The sequence below is a fragment of the Micropterus salmoides genome, unplaced genomic scaffold (genome assembly GCF_014851395.1).
Source record: "Micropterus salmoides isolate LMB-PRFRI ecotype aquatic unplaced genomic scaffold, ASM1485139v1 Ms_hic_scaffold_3, whole genome shotgun sequence".
Taxonomy (NCBI): Eukaryota; Metazoa; Chordata; class Actinopteri; order Centrarchiformes; family Centrarchidae; genus Micropterus; species Micropterus salmoides.
In genome coordinates, this window is record NW_024042261.1 from 18,602,177 (window position 1) to 18,622,533 (window position 20,357).

Consider the following 20,357-nt stretch of genomic DNA (forward strand, 5'->3'; position numbering starts at 1 on the left):
TGGTGCATTGTCTGAACATAACACTATTTCACAAGCTTTTATGAAAGTTCTGATATCTGTAACAAAAGATTAGCAGCATACATGGCACTGCAATTAAACCGAACTGGACTATATGGTGAAGTATGTGTAAGTCGCCACCATAGGTAACAAAATTATTTCGCTGACTGAACTGTTGTTTGTGCCCTGTCAGCTGTTTGGCGACTCTCTGAGTAGTGTCACATGACTGAACATTTGACACGGTCAAAGTTTAAACGAGAGCTCTCTGGGCTTTGGCCCATGGCTGCCACTGTGTGGGTGTGTCTCCGACTAGTTACAAAACGGCAAGACTTTGTGTGTGTGCGTGCGTGTGTGTGTGTGCGTGTGTGTGCGTGTGTGTGTGCGTGTGTGTGCGCGCGTGTGTGTGTGCGTGTGTGTGTGTGTGTGTGTGTGTGTGCGTGTGTGTGCGCGCGTGTGTGTGCGTGTGTGTGTGTGTGCGTGTTAGAGCAGGAGAGGCTTGTGGAAACTCTTTGTTTGGACTGAATGGTTAAATGTATTTGACAGGTTCACACACTGCCGCTAAAAGAAAAGAAAGAAAAACAGGTGCACAGGCGCGCAAACACACATCCATGCGAGTATTTTAACAATGTGGACATGTGCCAGGAAGCAACACTCACAGCGATGTCCAACAACCTCCCACGCCTTCAAGGCCAACTGCAGCTTGACATGAGGCGCTCGTGCTGGATTTACCCAAACTCCCTCTGAAGGATATCATTGTATAATCCTTGATTTTTCTTTATTCCTTTCCTGTTTATACAAATAAAAAATATAGATCTATGCCCCAGGCTGAAGGGTCATGTTTAAATGGGGAGTAGAAATCCAGTGCAAGACAGCTTCATGGAGACTAACATTGTCTTTAAATCATCCACTGGTCTTGGTCTTGGTCTGGTCCCTCCATGTCCACCTGACAGAAAGAAACCAGCCAGATTAAGACTATTATTTGTGTGATTAAGATAAATTCCAGTGTATTTTTGATATTTAGTAAGTGTGCCTTCAATTAGAAAACATATTTTAAACAAAATCTAAGTCAGGTGCTGTTAGAAAATGTATTCCTTCCACTTCTTCACAGCGTCAAGCCACATGTTTGCTCCGGTTAACAATGTTAATGTTACAATCTAGTTGGCCTCAGTCGTTTGCTGCAGGGCAGGGAAAAGACCAATCATAAATCAAAGCACCTCGTTTATCTCGCCGTCATCAGGTGACTCGTTGTAGTCATTCATCTCATCCATGTCCTGCATGTCTTCTTCGTCTTCTGAGTCTTCCTCGCTGTCCTCCTCATCCTCGTCGTCCTCCTCTTCCTCTTCATCATATCCTGCCTGCGCCACAGTAAAGGCATAATTGGAGGGAAATAATGCAATAATGCAGTGTATGTTTCATACTATGGCATGGTGAAACTCAGCTTAACATCTGTTGATTACATCCTAAAGGCAACACATTACCTCAAAAATAGGTTTCCCTATAGGCATCAGGTTGTTGTCCTTCTCCGCAATGCTCTGCAGCTGAGGGAGAGACAGAGTGCTGCACATTAAACTATGAGCACGAAGACAGGGAGACACAGATTATAGACCAGTGGCCTGTACTACGAAAGGAGTTCAACCTACTCAGTGAACCCGGGGTTATCAGGCAAACTCAGGGCTGACAAACTCTGACCACCTACACTGGTGTTAAATGGTACTACGACAGTGGATAAGATGTTGGTTAGTTGAGTAGGTGTTAACCCTGTGTTAACTTCATTGGAGTTGTTGAGCGTTCGCATAAAATGGGTGTGTTCGGCAGTGCAGGCAGAGTTTTTTCACAACGGCGCATGATCCGTATTTTCTCCAGAAGAATGCACGTTGATTGTGTCAGGATATGAGGAGTTTAAAGACAGTTTAACGGCTAAATCTAATATTGTGACAGCCGAGGCAGGCTTGTTTGCATCGCGTTGACTAAACTTGTAGCCTAATTATCTTCACAGTGTTCTTATTGTAGTTCAAATCTCTAGGCTATTATATATTTTATGGGCTCTTCTTTTATGTTTAACATGATTAAGATGTAAAGGTACAGCTGCATATAAGGTCCATTGTAGTAGCAAAAAAGGAGCCAGTGGAGAGGGGTAATAATTCAAGACAAAATTTAATTTCCAAGATTAATCTACAAGTAAAAAACTTATATATTATATAATTATATTCTCTGACATTATAGTCACACATTTATGAGAGAAGCTTCACTTTGCAAGGCTGCAGGGCTCGCTGTATGAACGTAATGCTATTGTGTTAACAATAACTTCATTTCAGCTGCAACCGCAGTGGAACAAGTCAGGATGAAATCAAAAAATATTTTATCAAGTGGTGTGTGTTAATATCCTACTACTCATCATTAACACTGGGTACAGATGTGGTGTGTATCCACGTGCAGGGTAACCTTGAATTAACCACAAACAAAACCTTCTTGGAGCAGTTTAGAGATGCAGCGTAAATTGCCATGGCAACAGACCTCGGGTAACACATATCCACCTTTCGGAGTACGGGTCAATCAGGAAGTTAGACCCGACGTCACAAAGTTACTCCTGAAGTTAACTGGATAAGCCAGTTACCCCGATTCATAGTACAGGCCACAGCTATGTGCAGCTTTAACACAAACACACACTACTTAACTTAAAAGCACAGACTGTATAACACCCAGTGCCCATCAGAAATTATCTTATAGTGAGTTAACGTTATTACACCAACACCAATCACCAGGTTAAGTTGACACTTAGCCGTAAATAGCTTTTGTTTATGACAGTTTTACATCTTATATGGCTATAGGAGTACTTTAATATGAAAACATGTATTACAAAATTGTAGAATTCTTAAAAAAGACCAATTTTTCCTATAAGGATTGCCAAATGTAGCACAAGTTTGCATTTCTGTGACTCTGTTCTGTCCAGTTTGTCACATAGATAATGTTGTGAAGACTGTCATGGTCATGAGTTTGAGTCATTCTTAACTTTATCTACCTGCCAGATGTGTTGATGAGTTTTTAGGTGTTTTATTTCAGACTGTTATTTTCATAAAAAATGAAGGACTGGCCAACTTGTCATAACCTGCATGGAACTACATGCCTCTAAAGTATGTATTCTAGATGAAAGTGCCATTAACTTATCAGCAAATATATAATACAATATATCAGCAGCTTTGTTTCCAGCAAAACATGACCCTGTTTCATTTCTACTCATTATTCCTTTTAAAAACTCAGGGAGACACTTTCTACATTTTTCTGCTTGTAGATCTGATAAAACCTCTCTCTCAAGGTCAGGGTTGTTTTGTTCAAAGAAGCCCTGTAATGATACATAATAATACACTGGCAAGAATGACAAGAGCACGAAGGGAACTGACCAGAAACAAGAGGAAAATACCAAAGTGAAACAGAAAACGAAGAATAAATGACAAAATGACAGGAGGAAATAAATAAATAAACACACGCGCGCGCGCGCGCGCACACACACACAAGTGGATGGATTACCAAAACACAACAGGAAATTCCGTGTGTTTCAGCAGGGGTGCTTACCCAGGTTTGGTGCTGCTGCTCCTGCTGGTGCAGCTCAGTCTCGTCCACACAGGGTCGGTCCAAGTTGAACCACAGGGACTCCGTTATCCGGGGGAAGAGAGAGGGGAACAGTGTGGACATGTCGAACACGAACAACAGCGTCAACCAGCTTTGTGCAGCTTTCACACAAACATACACTACTTAACTTAAAAGCACAGACTCTACAACACCCAGGTCTTCACGAAGGAGTTATAAGGTATGTTAAAGTGTCGGAGACTGGCGTAGGGGCACGGTAACGTTAAGTTAGAATAACAGTCGTTAAAGTACGATTTATATTCGTCCTGTTTAATGATATCCGATCTCTAAAATGTGATATCACCTTCGCGAATCTTGTAGGTAAAAAATATGGTAATATAATAAGCTGTTTTAGCCTTAATGCACAGCAAAATAATAGCTGGTGTAAGTACCTGTCAATCCCTAGCTCCAGCTTTCAAAAAATTCAAAATAAATCCGACCGGAAACCGCTGATGTTCACCTGCAAATGTTTCCGGAGTCCTCTAGTCCCATGTCACTTCACAAAGGTTCCGCTTGAGAGGCAGGAGTAGAGACAGGAAAGTGAAGCAAAACAAGAATGTACTTTGGCTAGTATCTAGGGCGGTTCTAAGGGGGTATTATATTGAGCAATGACCCTCTTCTTGGACTGCACTTGGCAGAAGTTTGTCCTCAGGCCTTTCTGCCCGAAGGCCTTTTACACAAAAACAGGACTTTTCGCTAAAGCTGTTCTTGCGGAAAGTCAACGTCAAGTTATTATTTTACCCAAACTGTGATCTTTTCTTAAACCTAACCAAGTAATTTTGGTGCCTAAACTGAAAATAATGAAATTGTAAGTCAACGTTGACATTTCCATTTAGCCAAAAAATACACTTTATACCTTTTATACATTTCAAGTATTCACTATATATATAACATGAGTCTGGACAGACGTGTAGAGGTTGATTGGTTGGTGGAGGAAAATACAGCAGCAGTAGGGCGGTATTTCTATTTTTTTAAGTTCTTGGAAGTTGAGAGAACAGGAGCATGCAAAGGCTTAAAAAAGTAGTCTGAGGCGATACCACGCATATACTAGGCCTACGCAGTAAAATTAAAGCAAAATTAACAGTCAACATTTAAAACTCTTACTTTTAAATTGTCTATATTTTGTCAAATTTTTACTCTATTATCGAGTTAAAATTTAATACTTCCTAAAACCGACCAGTGTTTTTCTTAACACTTTTATGTAGTGTTTGACTTTAACTCTCTCAGAGGATAATTTGTTAACTACACAAGTATTAGCCCCATAACATTTTAAAGCTCTAAATATAGGTCTTCCATATTCCTAAAAAAAAAAATAGTACTTGTAAAGTAAAGTTTGCAAAATAAAGACCGTCATGTTTAGTGTTTTAAAACATTTATTTTAACACTTGCACCTCAAAGAATTTGATTAAATTACATTAAAAAATGTAACTTAATGAACAGATTAGGCATGCATGCTAACTGCTAGCTCGTTAAACAGGTGTTAGGGTGGCTAGTAACAGACATAAGTTTAAGTTATGATGGCTCAATGTGGTAAAAATTTTGACCGTGATCAAAATTTTGACCACACTCCCTAGTTTCGCAGCAGTCAGTGAAGTGCTTTCATGAAGACTCTCCTGGCTTCAGCATACAGGTGTGTGTAGGCCTACACACACACACTTGTGTGTTTGTAACATAAACACTTCAAGTGTAAAAGCCAGAATCAGAGTTAAGAGTAAGAAGTTCAAAGTTAATATTTATACAATTACACTTACAGGTTTGATGTAGTGACACATTGTTTTTACACTCGGTTTTGACACCAACTACTATCAATTAAAAAATATAATGGATTTTAATTATTATTAACTCTGCTGTTATTCATATTTCACTAATTTAACTCTTCTCAATTTGCTGTGTACATACGTTTGAACACTTGTTATCATGAAAATGTATAAGTTTGTAGTGGCGGTTCGGGGTTGAGAACCATAGTAAATGACCATTATAAGGGAATTTTCTTTTATCTGTGAACCTGACTACTTAAGAGTATTTATTTTGTACTTTATTAATTGCATTGTAAATAAATCTAAAACACAAAACTGTATCTAATCAATTCCCATTCTTTTCACACAGAATATGGTAAATGTAGGAACTGAAGCTGCCAAAGTTGCCAAAGCAAGGCTAATAACAAAAGATGCTTGTGGACATATCTTAAATATAGAAATTCAAAACCCTTATTTTTATTACGCATCACACACACACACACATTTTTACACTGTTTAAATTTTCATCACGAGTTCCAAGAAAGACAAGAAAGAAACTTATCTTAACTGCTACCTCTTTACCCAGGTCACAATGCCATTTCACACTAGATGTCCATTGCGTATGTGTGTGTGTGTGTGTGTGTGTGTGTGTGTGTGTGTGTGTGTGTGTGTGTGTGTGGGAGTGTGCGCGCGTGTGTGTGTGTTTGTGTGTGTGTGAGAGAGAGAGCAGGATAGACCTTGAGATAAGACAAACCTTCCTCACCGTAAGACATAATAAAACAGATTATTGTATAGGCACTACCGCTTACTCGTTCTTTCTCTCTATCTCAGAAACACACACACACGAACACACACAAGGCAGACTTTAGACTTTGGAGTAATTTAATTGAGGGTACAGCATGTTTTCAAAGTTTACTTGTATTAGAGGCAACCTTGTTTTCAGTCACACTCTCCTCACATGCTCGCACACAAAAAACGCGCAGAAGTCTCGTTTGGTCTTGACACGTGTGTAAGAGGTGACTGGAGATACTGATTTGTAGGATCATCCCTCCAGGAAGGAATCATTACCAGATCTCACAAGGTAAAGTGAATCTTATCATCTTTGCTTGTACAAAATCTTCTCATTGATCTTAAAATGGTTGTTAAACTATTTGATTCACAGTGTCTTTGTAGCTGCTTTCCATTGGATTTGTTTTAGGTTACATTCAGGAGCACTGGTGTATAAATAGATTCTCGGTAACAGTGTCTTTGCGTTTTTTCCCAAACATTTGTCACATAAATGAAAAAGAAACAAAATAAAACAAATACTTTTATTTTAAAGTGAAAACCATCCAATGCAGATTTTTGGGAAGGATTTTATTTTATTTTATTTAATAAAAGTTTTTTAAATTTTACCACCTGAATAAATGTTTCACTGAGGCAGTGCCCATCAAATATGATCTTATAGTGAGTTAACGTTATTACACCAACACCAATCACCAGGTTAAGTTGACACTTAGCTGTAAATAGCTTTTGTTTACGACAGTTTTACATCTTATATGGCTATAGGAGTACTTTAATATGAAAACATGTATTACAAAATTGTAGAATTCTTAAAAAAGACCACATTTTCCTATAAGGATTGGCAAATGTAGCACAAGTTTGCATTTCTGTGACTCTGTTCTGTCCAGTTTGTCACATAGAAAATTTTGTGAAGACTGTCATGGTCATGAGTTTGAGTCATTCTTAACTTTATCTGTCTGCCAGATGTGTTGATGAGTTTTTAGGTGTTGTATGTCAGACTGTAATTTTTAATTAAAAAATGGCCAACTTGTCATAACCTACATGGAACTACATGCCTCTAAAGTATGTATTCTAGATGAAAGTGCCATTAACTTATCAGCAAATATATAATCTAATAGTGAATATCAGCAGCTCTGTTTCTAGCAAAATACCCCAAACCATGACCCTGTTTTACATTTCTACTCATTATTCCTTTACAAAACTCAGCGAGACACTTTCTACTTTCTCTCAAGGTCAGGGTTGTTTTGTTCAAAGAAGCCCTGTAATGATACATAATAATACACTAATAATATGTTAAAAAGGAAATGTTGGCAAAAACTTAAATCAGCATTTCTTTCCCATGCAACAATACCACAGTCGGCGCTTTCCCCCAGACACTTGACCACAAAAGGAGTCCAGATAGATTGGGTTTGGTTTGGGAGTTTCTGGGTCCTTATCATAGGCCTGCTAAATGCAGTCTAGACAGGTGTTGAGAAACACCAAAATTATTAAATGAAGATATTAAAATGTGAAACAGGCCATCACAACCCAGACAAATGCCAGCTAGATGGTACGGAGTGACCGAGGTGGACAAAGTACCGCCTATGTGTGTTGTACTCATAATAGAAGTTACAGGGCACCCCCGTGACAAGGAATTAGCACTGTAAATTGGCTGTCATCCCATTATTTTTCTTGTTTTTTACACAAGAACGTCACATTGATGTATGTTAATGCCTCCCTGCTGCAGAGCCATGTCGGTTGTCCTGCCCTTGCTGCTAGCCCTCTCCAGTGGCGCTCTCTGTCTGGACAAACTCAATATGTGTATGGACGGCAAACACCACAAAGTAGAGCCTGGTCCTGAGGGACAACTTTACCTCCAGGTGAGGAATACAAATGCCCCCAGACATCAAAGATAAAACCATTCAAATGGGTGTGATGCCGTTTTCTCATCAGGCGTTTCTGTTCCCTCGGCCGATCCAGACACAGGACTTAAAATAAACATTTTCAGTTCAGCAGGATGAAGTGACCCCTCTTTCCTCTTCCTCTTTCCAGTGTGCTCCGTGGCGTGACAATGCATGTTGTATGGCCAACACCAGCGCAGAAGCCCACAATGATACATCCTACCTGTACAACTTCAACTGGAATCACTGTGGCACCATGAGCCGCGATTGCAAGAAACATTTCATTCAAGACACTTGCTTCTACGAGTGCTCACCACACTTGGGACCCTGGATACAAGCAGTATGTGTTGTGTGCTCTCAGTCTCTCGTGTGTACTCAGACTCAACACTAGATGGCAGCATAAGAGGTTGAGAGGGTTTGTCAGGATATGGTCAGGATAGTGAAATCCATTTGTACTGTTTAGCATTTTGCCATTATTCATTAAAGTAATTAAAAGATAACACAGGTTTAATTTGTAGAGACCTTTATAACTCACCTGACAGATCATAGCATTTTAACTGCAAGGGAAAAGAGTTTAATTCTAAATATGACTTGTGGTCTGAAACTATGGATCATACAAACGAGTCAGACGCGTGTGTGTGTGTGTGTGTGTGTGTGTGTGTGTGTGTGTGTAGGTGGATCAGAACTGGCGTAAGGAGCGTATCTTGGATGTGCCTCTCTGTAAGGAGGACTGCCACAATTGGTGGGAAGACTGCAAGAATGATTACACCTGCAAGACTGATTGGCACAAGGGATGGGACTGGAACTCAGGTACTACACACACACACACACACACACACACACACACACACACACACACACACACACACACACACACACACACACACACACACACACACACACACCTTTGCATGCACATTTACACACTTATCTTACACATAAAGCCAACCCTTATGACTATATGCACACAGTACCATGCACTCACTTTCACTACACTATTCTAACTGGTTGCTAGGCCATTACTGAATTTAGATCAAATCCAATTACTTGAGAAATAGCTGTGATTGTTATTTGCACTCTTTCTAATCCCCTGCTCTGTCATAAACACTCTCTCCCTCTCCCTTTCCACCATTACAGGTATTAACAAATGCCCTGAAGGCAGCAAATGCAGAAAGTGGACCGAGGTTTACCCTACACCCCAGTCCATGTGTGAACAAATCTGGTCCAACTCCTACCTTTATACCACCTACACCAATACCTCAGGCCGCTGCATGCAGCTCTGGTTCACCGGGCCAAACCCGAACAAGAAGGTGGCGGAGTACTACCTTAATAACGCACAGCAACGACAGAGCGTTGCCTTGACAACGCTGCTTTTCCTGGCTTTCGCATCTGCAAAGATGAACTAAAATGATATCCTTGGACCAATCCTGTATCACCTTGGAGGTATCAATAAAACTGATTTCAAATTTTTGTTGCTTTTCAGTCCTCTTTTGAGTCACTGAGCCATTTAATTGATAATAACTCTGGTTTTCACCCTAATGAACTGCTTGTTGTTTCTGCGTACAGTTTCACATATATTATTGTTGATTTTCTGCTTGAATATTATGTTTGCGTGCTACACATGTATATCTAACCTAGTTGAAAGCACAATTACTAAAGAAAAAGATGCACTGTCTACTGTATATTTCCACATGGGCTGTATAGTTTTACATTACATTACATTACATTAATAAAATAAATTTTTAACATGTTTTCATCTGCATCTGGATCCAGATCCGCCTCAGAATACTAGTCCATATACTCTTCTGGGTCCATTTATCTGTGTTTTACAGTTCCTTGTGCTTTTCTTCCCACCCTTCTTAGTTTATTATTTTCCAGCCAACCACTGAGCCTGTGTTCATGAAGCTGTGATTTGCTACACAGACATTGGCAAATGAATAAATGGGAAAAATCAAGCTGAAGAAATACTGAGCAGCGAAAAAGGAGAGTTGATGAACTCTCCTTTTTTGGGAACATGCAGTGTATCGCTTTCTCCGTCAGGATGAACAATACAGCAGTGGCCTACAGAATTAATCACACAAAAACAAGATTATAGTTTCACCACTGAAATGTAAAAGTAATCAACTTAACATGTAGGTAGAGAAATTCAAACTAAACTAAACGGTGCATCTGGACAAGACATGAAGGCCACATACTTTATCACTAGACAGCTCTGGGATGATATTTCTCTGTGGATCAGTTTAAAATCCCTTCATAACCTCAACCCACAGAGAGGAAACAGTCAAACTGATCCAGGATCTGCACTGAGGCAAACTGTTTCTCTACAGTGATACAGGGCCCCAGTGATCACACCGTCACATGACCAATCTGGGCCAGCTAGTGGTTAGTGGGCTCCGCTGGTTGGTAATTATGGAGTTCCAGTCCCCTGAGTGTGTGACAGAGAGAGGGAGAGAAAGAAAGAGAGAGAGAGTGTAAGGGTGTGTTAATGTCTCTCTTTCTCCCCTATATGTTTAAGTGTGTTTATCTGTCACACAATCTCTATCTGGGTGTGTGCGTGTGTCAGTGCCACGTCTGAATGTGTTTTATCAGGTCTTTGAATAAGTCTTGTGATTGGTTACCAAGATGTGACCAGTGAGGACCTTGGCAGGTCAGAGATAAGTTGAAGATATATATAATTAATTTCGTTTTTCAAAAGACATAACTGATGCAGTCGACAGTATCTTAATATTTTGAAAATGTGGCCTCACGTTCTGACAGAGTTCAGACAAAGTGTCAAAGTGGTGGTGCTGTGTTTCTGACGCTGATAATAGTGTCCTTCCTTATGATAACACTGTATAATTTAGCATTGCAAGTTCAGCTGTGAACCCCAGACTAATCTTTCCTGTCTCGTTTCTCTGTGTGAACAGTGTGCATAAAGCTCCCATACAGATAGAGAGGTGGCCTTGCACGGGGCCATCCTGTTGCAGAGGTTTGGTAATATTGGAGCCATAACTCACCCAACGGTTTTATCCAAATATGAGCCTAACAGTGCTCCAGCATGGTAACACCTAAAAGAAAACTTGATAGGAGCCGTTTCAACAAACACCAATAATTGTTTCCATAATCCCATCAGTTTACACACTGAGGTTTACATCACCTTAAACATATTTCCCCACTTACCTCTAAGAACTGTCTTCAGGCATCTAAAGCTGCTGACTGCAAGTGTTACTTATCACAAATGTAAGTCACACATGAACTGCGCAATAATGTGTGAGGGCAAGAATACGCACATTTACCAAATTAACATTACATAGGTTTTTAGCTATCTTTTATGAAGATGTTTGGTGATGTGAGAAATCCATTCTAGTTTTCTTTTCAGATGCTTACATAATATTTAAGGCATGCATATTATTTTCATTTGCCAGATATCATAGAAACAAATTGGCATTCTATGACTACTAGTCCAACTTGGATGTTGATAGGAACAATATTTACAAGTTGGAAAATATTTAACTTCCAGATGACATACTATGCCAAACGATATGCTAACATACTGTAGAATATAGCTATATATAGCTAAGAATACTATGAGTAGCTGCGTCTAACTGCAAAGGGAGCGCTAAGCCTGACAAAGTAAAACTAGACTAATGAAAGTCCAACAATGTAAAGCTGAGCCTGACAAACTGATTCTGTGATGTCCACACAGTGTAGTGTGGCCTCGATACAGAGGCCTAAAGTGACGCTATTGCCACTGTATAGGCAACAACATGGTCTGTTTTATTGGCTCCGCCCTCAAGCCCAACTTTACAAAATTTGAAGAATAGCAAAGTTGTGTATCCAATACTCATCCATCCAACAATGTGGTTTTTGAGTTTGTAATGAGCATCACAGCCTCACTGTGCACTCTCACTTCAGTGTTAGCAAAGATGCAGAAGTTTGCAGCATACTTTTACTTTTACATATTGTTAAGCCACATACTTTTACAGTCTTTTACAGTCGACTCACACACACACACACACACACACACACACACACACACACACACACACACACACACACAGAGTGTGATGCCATACCCAGGAATAGCACTGGGATGGCTGCTGTCCCTGTGGCTATTAATACTCACTTTTTCTGAGGGCATTGGCAACACACACCACCCTGCCCAACTCTCACCCTCTCTCCCTCACTTTAACTCTACCTCTCTCATGCTTTGTGTGTGTACGTGTATCCGTACCACATTTTAGGAGTCAGACTTTTTGTGGGCAATTAGAGAGAAAAAAAGGCTACGGTCAGAATAATGTGCAACTGTCTCTAAATGTTGGGTTGGCTGTTGCCAGTCTGGCCCATAGGTGGACACCTTGTGGGAGTGTGTGTGTGTGGTCTCGAAAAGAAAAAGATTGCATAACTGGATTGGCGCTTGTGTTGAGAAATGACTGCAGCCTGGCCTCCTCTATGGCTACAGGTCACACTGATATTCAAAGAGGAAAGCCCTCTGGCACACGTGAAGGCTTTGACCATGTAGGATACAACTGTTACGACAAAAAAGCAAAGAGGGAGCAAACAAGGTTATATTTGAGGATTTGCAAAGAGAAGGTGATATACATGAGATATCGGTAGCTGCAATATAGTTGTGGTTTTAGTTTGGTTTTAATCTGCTAGAAAATCCTCAGTTTATTCTAAATTGTGTAAGCCTGCTTGCAGCTACAGAAACTTGAGCACATGCCAAGTGCCGACAGGATATAGGATTGGTTGGTACTCCAACAAAGGGGGGAACTGAACCTTATTTCCCCCTTTTCAGTGTGGAAGAAGTACTTGGATCACTTATTTAAATAAAACTAGCAATACCTCTTTGTTAAAGTACAAGGTAAAGCCCTGCATTTAATATGTTACCTTCCTAAAAGTACTGTATTATGACAAAAAATATACTTAAAGTATTAAAAGTTAAAGTACTTTCAGAGTGTTATATTATTATACTGTATATCATCACATACCAAAGATACATTAAGGTGTACAAAGCATTTTAATGTAGCACCTAATTCTAACTATTTTACACAATGTTGCGTGGTTCAATCTATAACAATTATTTATTGATCATATGTCCATCCATCGTCAACCACTTATCCTGCGTCGCTCCAGCGGGGGGCTGGAGCCAATCCCAGCTGACATCAGACAGGTTGCCAGTCTATCCACACATAGACAGACAACCACAGTTTAGGGTCACCAATCAACCCGGAGAGAACATGCATACTCCACACAGAAAGGCTAGGGAAACCGGTGTTTGAACCCACGACCTTCTTGCTGACCACTGAACCATCGCTCCGCCCACTGATCATATGTTTTGCATGAAAAACATGAACCTGCATATTGTAACTAAAGCTCTCAGATAATTGTAGTGGATTAAAAAGTGAAAATCTTCTCTTTGAATGTAAGAGAAAAGAAGTATACCTAATTTGTACAGTAGATGAGTAAATGTAGTCACTTTCCATCCCTCCTCCATTCCTTTCCTCCTCTCCCTCTCTATTTAGCCATCCCAGTGTCTCTCTAACCCTCCATCCCTCCTTCACAGAGAGCTCTGTCAATCTCGCTAGATAAAGTCATATCAGGAAACAAACTGGGTGATTTTATTCCTGAAATAAAGTGTCTCAATGTGAATTTATCATCAGCCTGTTTTATTTTGAAACGCCCAGCAGGAAGTCGTATATAGCGACACTCGGCCTTTGACGCGGGTCTTCCCCGCTGTTGCTCCCCGGTCTCCGGAGTGGATTTACATACCCTGATTTCCGTGGGACTGGGAAGCGAAAGAGGAGGGTGACGAGCCTTTCAGGAACTGAGGAAACTGCCACAAGCAGCGTAATTTAACAAATGTAAAACTTGTAGCCCCGTCGTCGGTTCTCTCGCGCCTCCTAGCCTCCGTCGGAATAACGTTTACGCCGAGTTACTTTGTCTTTCGGCTCTCGACTCACTGGATTATTTCTGTAGTCTGGAGGAGGAGGGCTGGGAGGTTTTCGGAGAAGTCTGGAAGCAGCTTGAGTTAAACCCGGTTTGAAGGGCTGTGGTCATGGCCGGGGGTGGTGGAGGAGGTGGTGGGGTTTCTCCGTTGGGGCCCGCACCGCCGATGTGGTATCACCGGGACCTGAGTCGAGCTGCTGCCGAGGAGCTGCTTGCTCGGGCCGGGAGAGACGGCAGCTTCCTGGTGCGGGACAGTGAGAGTGTCAACGGGGCTTACGCTTTGTGTGTACTGTAAGTAACTCTTAACTTGTGTGTGCGGCCTGCTTTTCCCATGTTTACCAGGAAACGACATGGCTTTGCCGACAGTTTAAATTAAGTGAACAGCTAGCACATGTCTTCAGGGGGTCTTGGGTTTTGTGTTGAAGCCACTGCCTAGTCTGCTGTTTCTCTGCCAAGCTATACAAGCTTTTCTGAGCTGTACATAAACTTTCCTGCAGCAGCATCATGTGCTGTTGTGTGAGATCAGGTTGAAGCCTGCGTGTGCTAGTTTTAAACACGTTTTCAACCATAACGCATTTGTTTACTTTCTCCTGTAAGTCCGTGAGTGGGAGAGAGAGACTGTCTGCCCAGCAGGCGAAACCTCAGCATGGCAGACAACTTTAGGGCTGCCTGTCTTGTGTCTGATGTGGTCGCCTGCAGCGCCGTTTTTACAGGGCACTGAAACTGCATGGCGGTGGACTTAAATATAAGCATCTACGGGCTGGTGAAGCCATGCTGATGTTTTCATATCATATCAGTGCAGTGGTGAAGCAGCTGGCTAAGCTGAGCAGTTACACACAGTATATCATGAAGTATGTCAGTATAAGACTCATAGGGAGTTAGAGGGCACGGCATCCTCATTGCTAAAAGAGGTGATTAAACGCCCACCCTCATTTCCAAAGGGGAGGCTTTGCCTCTGACCACCTCCATGTTGACGTGAGTAAAAGAAACCATGTCCCTATACACCTGACAGGCAGATGATCAAGCCTCTATGCACAGATACTACCTCCCAGTATTGTGTACACTTGAAAGTGACTCAGGTGAGTCAAATGAACCGTGGAAAAAGGGATGTTAGACTTACCAATGACCAAAATGACTCACGTGTCCCCTTCAGTGCCCACATAGCGTTAAACAGATGCACAGACTATACCGACTGCGCAGATGCAGGAACTAAAAGGCCTTTGCCATGTGACACGATACTCTGACATTGACTCGACCTACATCCCCTATCTGATAGTTTACCCCATGCTGTGTGTGTGTGTGTGTGTGTGTGTGTACATGCACACCAGCAGCAGTACATTCTCTATGTTCTAACACTATTTGTTATTGATGATAAGACTACAGAGTGCATTCATTTGCAGTGACTCACCATTTAGACGTCTTTTCCCTTTGTCAGTTAGGTCCGAGATTCTTTGCTGGATGCACTCGTCATAATTCATTAGGTCACTGTATGACCAGCAGCATTCCTCACATCCATGCATCATCCGTTTCCGGATTTGTTTCCGCCTCCACCTCTCCCTTCCTCTCCCCTTTCACCTTTCACATAATGGACTTTGTTTCATCTGAGAAAGTTTCCTTCAAGATGCGCCTCCTTTCTTATTGACAGGCTTTAGTCAAACTGTGCTTTACAATCAATGTCATTATTTATTTATTTATTTTACTATCACTCTTAGACAAATGGCTAACTGCTAGAATACTCTCATTATTGAAAATCACCTGCTCTGGATTTTTTGGCAGTCGTGGAACAGGATTATGGCAATAAAACAGCTGTAATATTCAAATGTGAACATTTCCTCGTTCCTCTTATTACTCTGATCATTTCCTTCATGCCCTGTTAGTGGTTATAGGTAGTAGTAGTAGTGGAAGAAGCTGGGACATGTTGGGTTTTTTATGTTGATATTTAAGAAGATGTACCAGATACCTGGGATACACAAACAATGAAGAACGACGTTGGATTTTAATGTAGATATTTGCAATTTATATACTGCAGTAGGCTATATAAAACAACAGATACAATGATTTAACCATACAAAGTCTATATGCATCTTTTAAATAACTAAAATGTCCCTGATTTTAGAGATGTATATAAAGCAGTTGTTCAATGCCGTGATCAATACTCAATCAATGTTTCGCAAATTCCACACTTTACCGTAATTATTTGGTGGAGGAACGGCGCTTTGTACCGTGGTGAAGTTAGCTTGACGTTGGTATCTATCGGACGTCCAACTTTAAACTAACTTCACCACGGTCCTTTCTCCCACGCGTGCAGGTGTGGCGGAGAGGAAATTGTATTAAATATAATGACCGATCCACACAACACTATCCAGCAGTTCCAGCATGATGTGTGTGTCAGTCAGGTAACATTTAATGTCTTCCATCCATCGTCAACCGCTTATCCTGCGTACAGGGTCGCGCATTAAATGTCTTGCCCAATGACATACAGCTGACTTTACAGTTCGGCAAGACACGCTGCTGTTGTGATGTTAGCTGTGGCAGCAGGAGAGCTGTAGTGTCGCTATCTGGAGCTGCTGTGCGGCTCTGGGACCGTCTCTTCCTCTCGTGATAGCTTTGCAGCAGCAAGTATTGTCAGTTTGCTATTCCACAACCTAGCTAACAGTAGTTACATTACTTGCTGTGTCTTGTTCACTCTATCATGGTGATGGATTTCTCCCCTCTAAGTTCTCACTTATCCCGAGTTCCAGTTGGAAATGCTATATTTCATTGAATTTACAGTGTTCTATATCTGGATATATATCGTTATTGGGATATGAAATGACCTACATCGGGAGATGATTTTTTGCCATATCCACAGCCATTGTGGTGAATGTTATTGACAATGTATCATTCAACCCTAACAGTGGCCATGTTTGGAGAATTGTAGTCTTCCTCTCAATAAAACAGGACAGGCAGTTTTCTCTGTTCTCAGTTTTGTAAGTATGTTTGTATATGTAACTTGATACCCACAGAATTAGTTGCAAAGAAACTCTAGCACACTATCTAACTTGCAAAAATAAATTTATAAGCTGGCAATGTTTCGATACTAGACATTCATCTAGTATCGAAACGTTGCCAGCTTATACATTTACTTTTGACCTTCTCGTCCCCTCTGATGCACCTGTCTCAGGTTATAGATGTGCAAGGTAATCTTCTGTTCCGATACCCAGAGAATTAAAAAGGGATCATAACTATGATTATTTTTAATTTTAAAGTTAAACCAGTCTATGGATTGGCATTGCAAACGAGCTGCTGTGGTGTGTGGCACTGGCTGATTATCTACTTGTCCTTCATTAACATTACATTTTTTTTTTCTTTAAATATCTGCAAAGCTTTGAAAATCACACGTCAAGTTGTCTAATAAAGCTTTAGTTAAGCTTTAAAGTGAATAGGATAGCTGCAACAAGGAAAGTGTAAATAACAGAGGGCTGAGGCAGATCAAATGTTTTCTCCATAAAATATGATCCAGTTTCACCAAAATCAGTGAATAAAGTTGTATTGTTGTACAGTAATCAGTGAGGCCCTGCCCCGCACCCCATTGTTTTTCCAGCGTGTTACTTTCCAGTAAATTCATCAAATTCAGGTTAAAAACACCAACACATTTGGTCTTTGCAAATGGAAATGTTGTGTTTATTTCCATATAGAGCAAGTAGGTGAGATCTGCTCACAGGTGGTCCCTTGTGTGGAGACGCATTGTGACGTCAGGTGTGAAGTGTGGGGTGGTGATGAATCAGTGGTTAAGGATACATGACGTTGGTGTGAGAGTGGCGCACGACCTCTGATATATATTGCAATTATAGGTCACTTTGGATAAAAGCGTCAGCTGAATGAGTAAATATAAATTAACTGATGATTAGCGGTCCACCTTTGATCACCCAAGACGCATGTTATTGCCTTGTGTAAATAGCCTCTAGTTGATCTAGTCCATGGTAAAGGGAACTCAAACCATAGCTGTCTTCTTGTTCAGCTGGCACTTCTAGTATTTAAAATATCTGTTGGGACATCATTATGCTTTCTAGTCTTCATCCATACACTATCAAATTATGTTTCACTGTATAAAAACATTCACAATACAAACAAAGTAAGCAGTAAATATCAAAGTATTTCTCAGCTTAATACCCAGTTACAGGTCATGTGGACCAGTGTCGGCTGGTCAGTGTGACAGAAACAAGCTGTTGGTCCTTCTATCATTGAGAACAGGATGACTCAGTATTTCCCAAAAACTCTTGAAGCCGTAGAGGAAAAGATGATATGGTCAAGCATACGAGTGTCATTCTTTTAATTTGTGCTAATATTACTGTGTAAATAAATGCATTTCCAGGAAGTAAAATCTGATTCACCAGAAGCGTGAACAGGGTCCAGACTGCTGAATGGCGCACTGTTTTTAGTCACAGCCCCAGTGTGACATACTGGAGGCTCGAGGCTGAGGTCTCCGCCCATTGATGTTGAATATCGTCTCCTTTGTCTCGTATGTTTTAACTTTCTAAACTGTCTAAAATGAGCTTGTTACAAGTGTGTATGTGTGTGTTGGAGTGTATGGGTAAATTAATAAGATGTATTTGTTAAGAGAAATTTTCTTCAAGCTTAAAATAATCGTTGTCAGATTGTCTTTGTCCAGAGGACTGCAAGATGGCAACGCGGAGGCTCGGCTCACATTTACGTCAATGTGGTGACTTAACATGGACCCCAGATCATTGATCTATTAGGTCCCTGCACACAAAACCTCACATGCCAAAAGGTTTTATTTTTTCAACTGAGCATGGCTTCTTGTTGAGCTTGCCCTCATGACTTACATACACAGACGTGTACTTTGTTTTTGAGGGCTTTAAGGATGTGTTTCCACTCTGCTGTTGTCTGAGGTGATAAACACCAGATAAACTGGTGGAATACCAGCAATAGGACTGACTTCAGGATCAGTTTGACTTCAAGCCTTCGCCTTTCGCTTCCTCTTAGTGTACATTTCAGTCCGCAGACTATGGGTTTTGTGTGTCTGCATGCAAGTTTTATGGTAATACTTTGATTTTTGTATGAAGTGACCACTTTTATTTGGAAATGAGCAGATCGACAGTTAAAGCTGATCTGTTTCTGTTGAGCGTGTTCAGTTTTTGTGTGTGTAGGGTGTTTGGTGTTCATGTGCTACAGATGCTGCAAATAAAGTATCTTGAAAAATATGTAGTATGTTAAAGCTTTGTCATTCACTGTCACTGTGTGATTAGGTATTGTAATATTTGAAAAACTGCTTGCAAGCTAAGGAGAAGAAAATGTCTCTAATGTTTCCAGCTCCACATTTTTAGATTCCATCAAGAGAGATGCCACGAATCAGGTGAAGTCACATAGGTTTGATAAGCTTGTGTGTTTGCATCAGTGTGATAACAACAGAGACATTGAACTGTTTCTTATTTTTCCTGTCATGGTGATGTTCTTTAGTATCAGTGCAGCGCGTCTAAACACGTCAGGGTTTAGGCATGGTTTGAAACGTACACACTTCTGTGAAAACATTCCTCACCAGGAGGACGTGTGAGTGGGTGTGTGTTATTGCCTTGTGGAGTAAGTGGGTTGGGAATTTTTTTTAAATGTATGCTTTTCTTTAAAGACCCCACTCAATGTGTTTTTCTGTATGTTTGTGTCCCCTAAAATGTCAGACCTTGAATTTACTGACTTGTGTCAGTGCAAAGTCACTAGAGAGGTGTTTTCACATTCCTCTTCTGAAGAGGGAGATGTTGTACTCTTCTCTATATAATCTGAGATTCAAATGTACCCTGTGCAAGCTAGATTTGGTACGTGAGAAATTCGAAAGCCAGTCACTGTCTAGCAAATGCCACCGGCAAAGAAACCTGAATCCTGCAGTGCAGCGGACTTGTCAGTACAGAGAAGAGAGTTTGAGCCGGCGTAATAAAAGTTTGGATAGCAAACATGGTAAAGTGTACAGTTTTTGGATGTAAATAGGACCCTGGAGCTTCATTCCACTATTAACTAGGTCTGGGCGATAAAATGATAACAGTAATTATTGCGATATAATTTTCCTCCATACAAATATATAAAATGTATAAAATATAAAAAAAAATAATATGTAAATAAATAATAAATGTTTAATTTAATTTATTTGAATCAGGAATCAATTAGTACTTCATTTGTCTATAAAGATATTTCTTTTGTCGAGGACAGAATGGGCTGAAAAACATTTTTAGGCTACTTCATTTTATATATGTGGAAAAAGATTTTTTCATCTTTTTTTTATCTATCATTATTGAATGTTTTGTGAAATGATCCACTGTTTGTCATTTTCTGACCATAAAGAATAGTTTTAAACCACATTTAACCGTTTGGTTTCTTCAACTTTCACTTAGGTGCAAAAATCTGCCTTTAAAGTCTAAAG

General features: G+C 40.5%; 3 protein-coding genes and 1 long non-coding RNA gene across 6 annotated transcripts in view; 2 read left to right on the plus strand and 2 right to left on the minus strand.

The window, feature by feature from the left end:
* Positions 1-448: 448 nt before the first annotated feature.
* anapc15 (anaphase promoting complex subunit 15) lies at positions 449-3,723 on the minus strand. The gene is made up of 4 exons (XM_038694302.1): positions 3,568-3,723; positions 1,476-1,535; positions 1,212-1,352; positions 449-940 (listed from the first exon to the last, which is right to left on the minus strand). Exons 1-4 carry the CDS (start codon positions 3,685-3,687, stop codon positions 893-895), a joined length of 369 nt encoding a protein of 122 aa, XP_038550230.1. The 5' UTR covers positions 3,688-3,723; the 3' UTR covers positions 449-892.
* On the plus strand, positions 3,670-9,490 carry folr (folate receptor). Of its 2 annotated transcripts, none has more exons than XM_038694301.1 (5): positions 3,670-3,802; positions 7,867-7,999; positions 8,172-8,360; positions 8,695-8,830; positions 9,158-9,490. In XM_038694301.1, the coding sequence occupies exons 2-5, from the start codon at positions 7,871-7,873 to the stop codon at positions 9,424-9,426; spliced, it is 723 nt and encodes a 240-aa protein (XP_038550229.1). In that variant the 5' UTR covers positions 3,670-3,802; positions 7,867-7,870; the 3' UTR covers positions 9,427-9,490. The 2 variants fall into 2 exon arrangements, with proteins under 2 accessions (XP_038550229.1, XP_038550228.1); XM_038694300.1 differs by lacking the exon at positions 3,670-3,802 and adding an exon at positions 6,121-6,438.
* Positions 9,491-13,647: 4,157 nt separating this feature from the next.
* Positions 13,648-16,336, minus strand: LOC119883581. 2 transcript variants are annotated; one of them, XR_005440685.1, is made up of 2 exons: positions 15,357-16,336; positions 13,648-14,189 (listed from the first exon to the last, which is right to left on the minus strand). It is a non-coding gene; the product is annotated as an uncharacterized LOC119883581 (long non-coding RNA). The 2 variants fall into 2 exon arrangements; XR_005440686.1 differs by lacking the exon at positions 15,357-16,336 and adding an exon at positions 15,069-15,254.
* inppl1a (inositol polyphosphate phosphatase-like 1a) overlaps positions 14,020-20,357 on the plus strand; it is a 31,171-nt gene continuing 24,833 nt past the window's right edge. Inside the window, exon 1 of the mRNA XM_038694304.1 lies at positions 14,020-14,239. Coding sequence (XP_038550232.1) covers positions 14,058-14,239 — 182 coding nt within the window. The 5' untranslated portion in view covers positions 14,020-14,057. The remainder of the gene's footprint in view (positions 14,240-20,357) is intronic.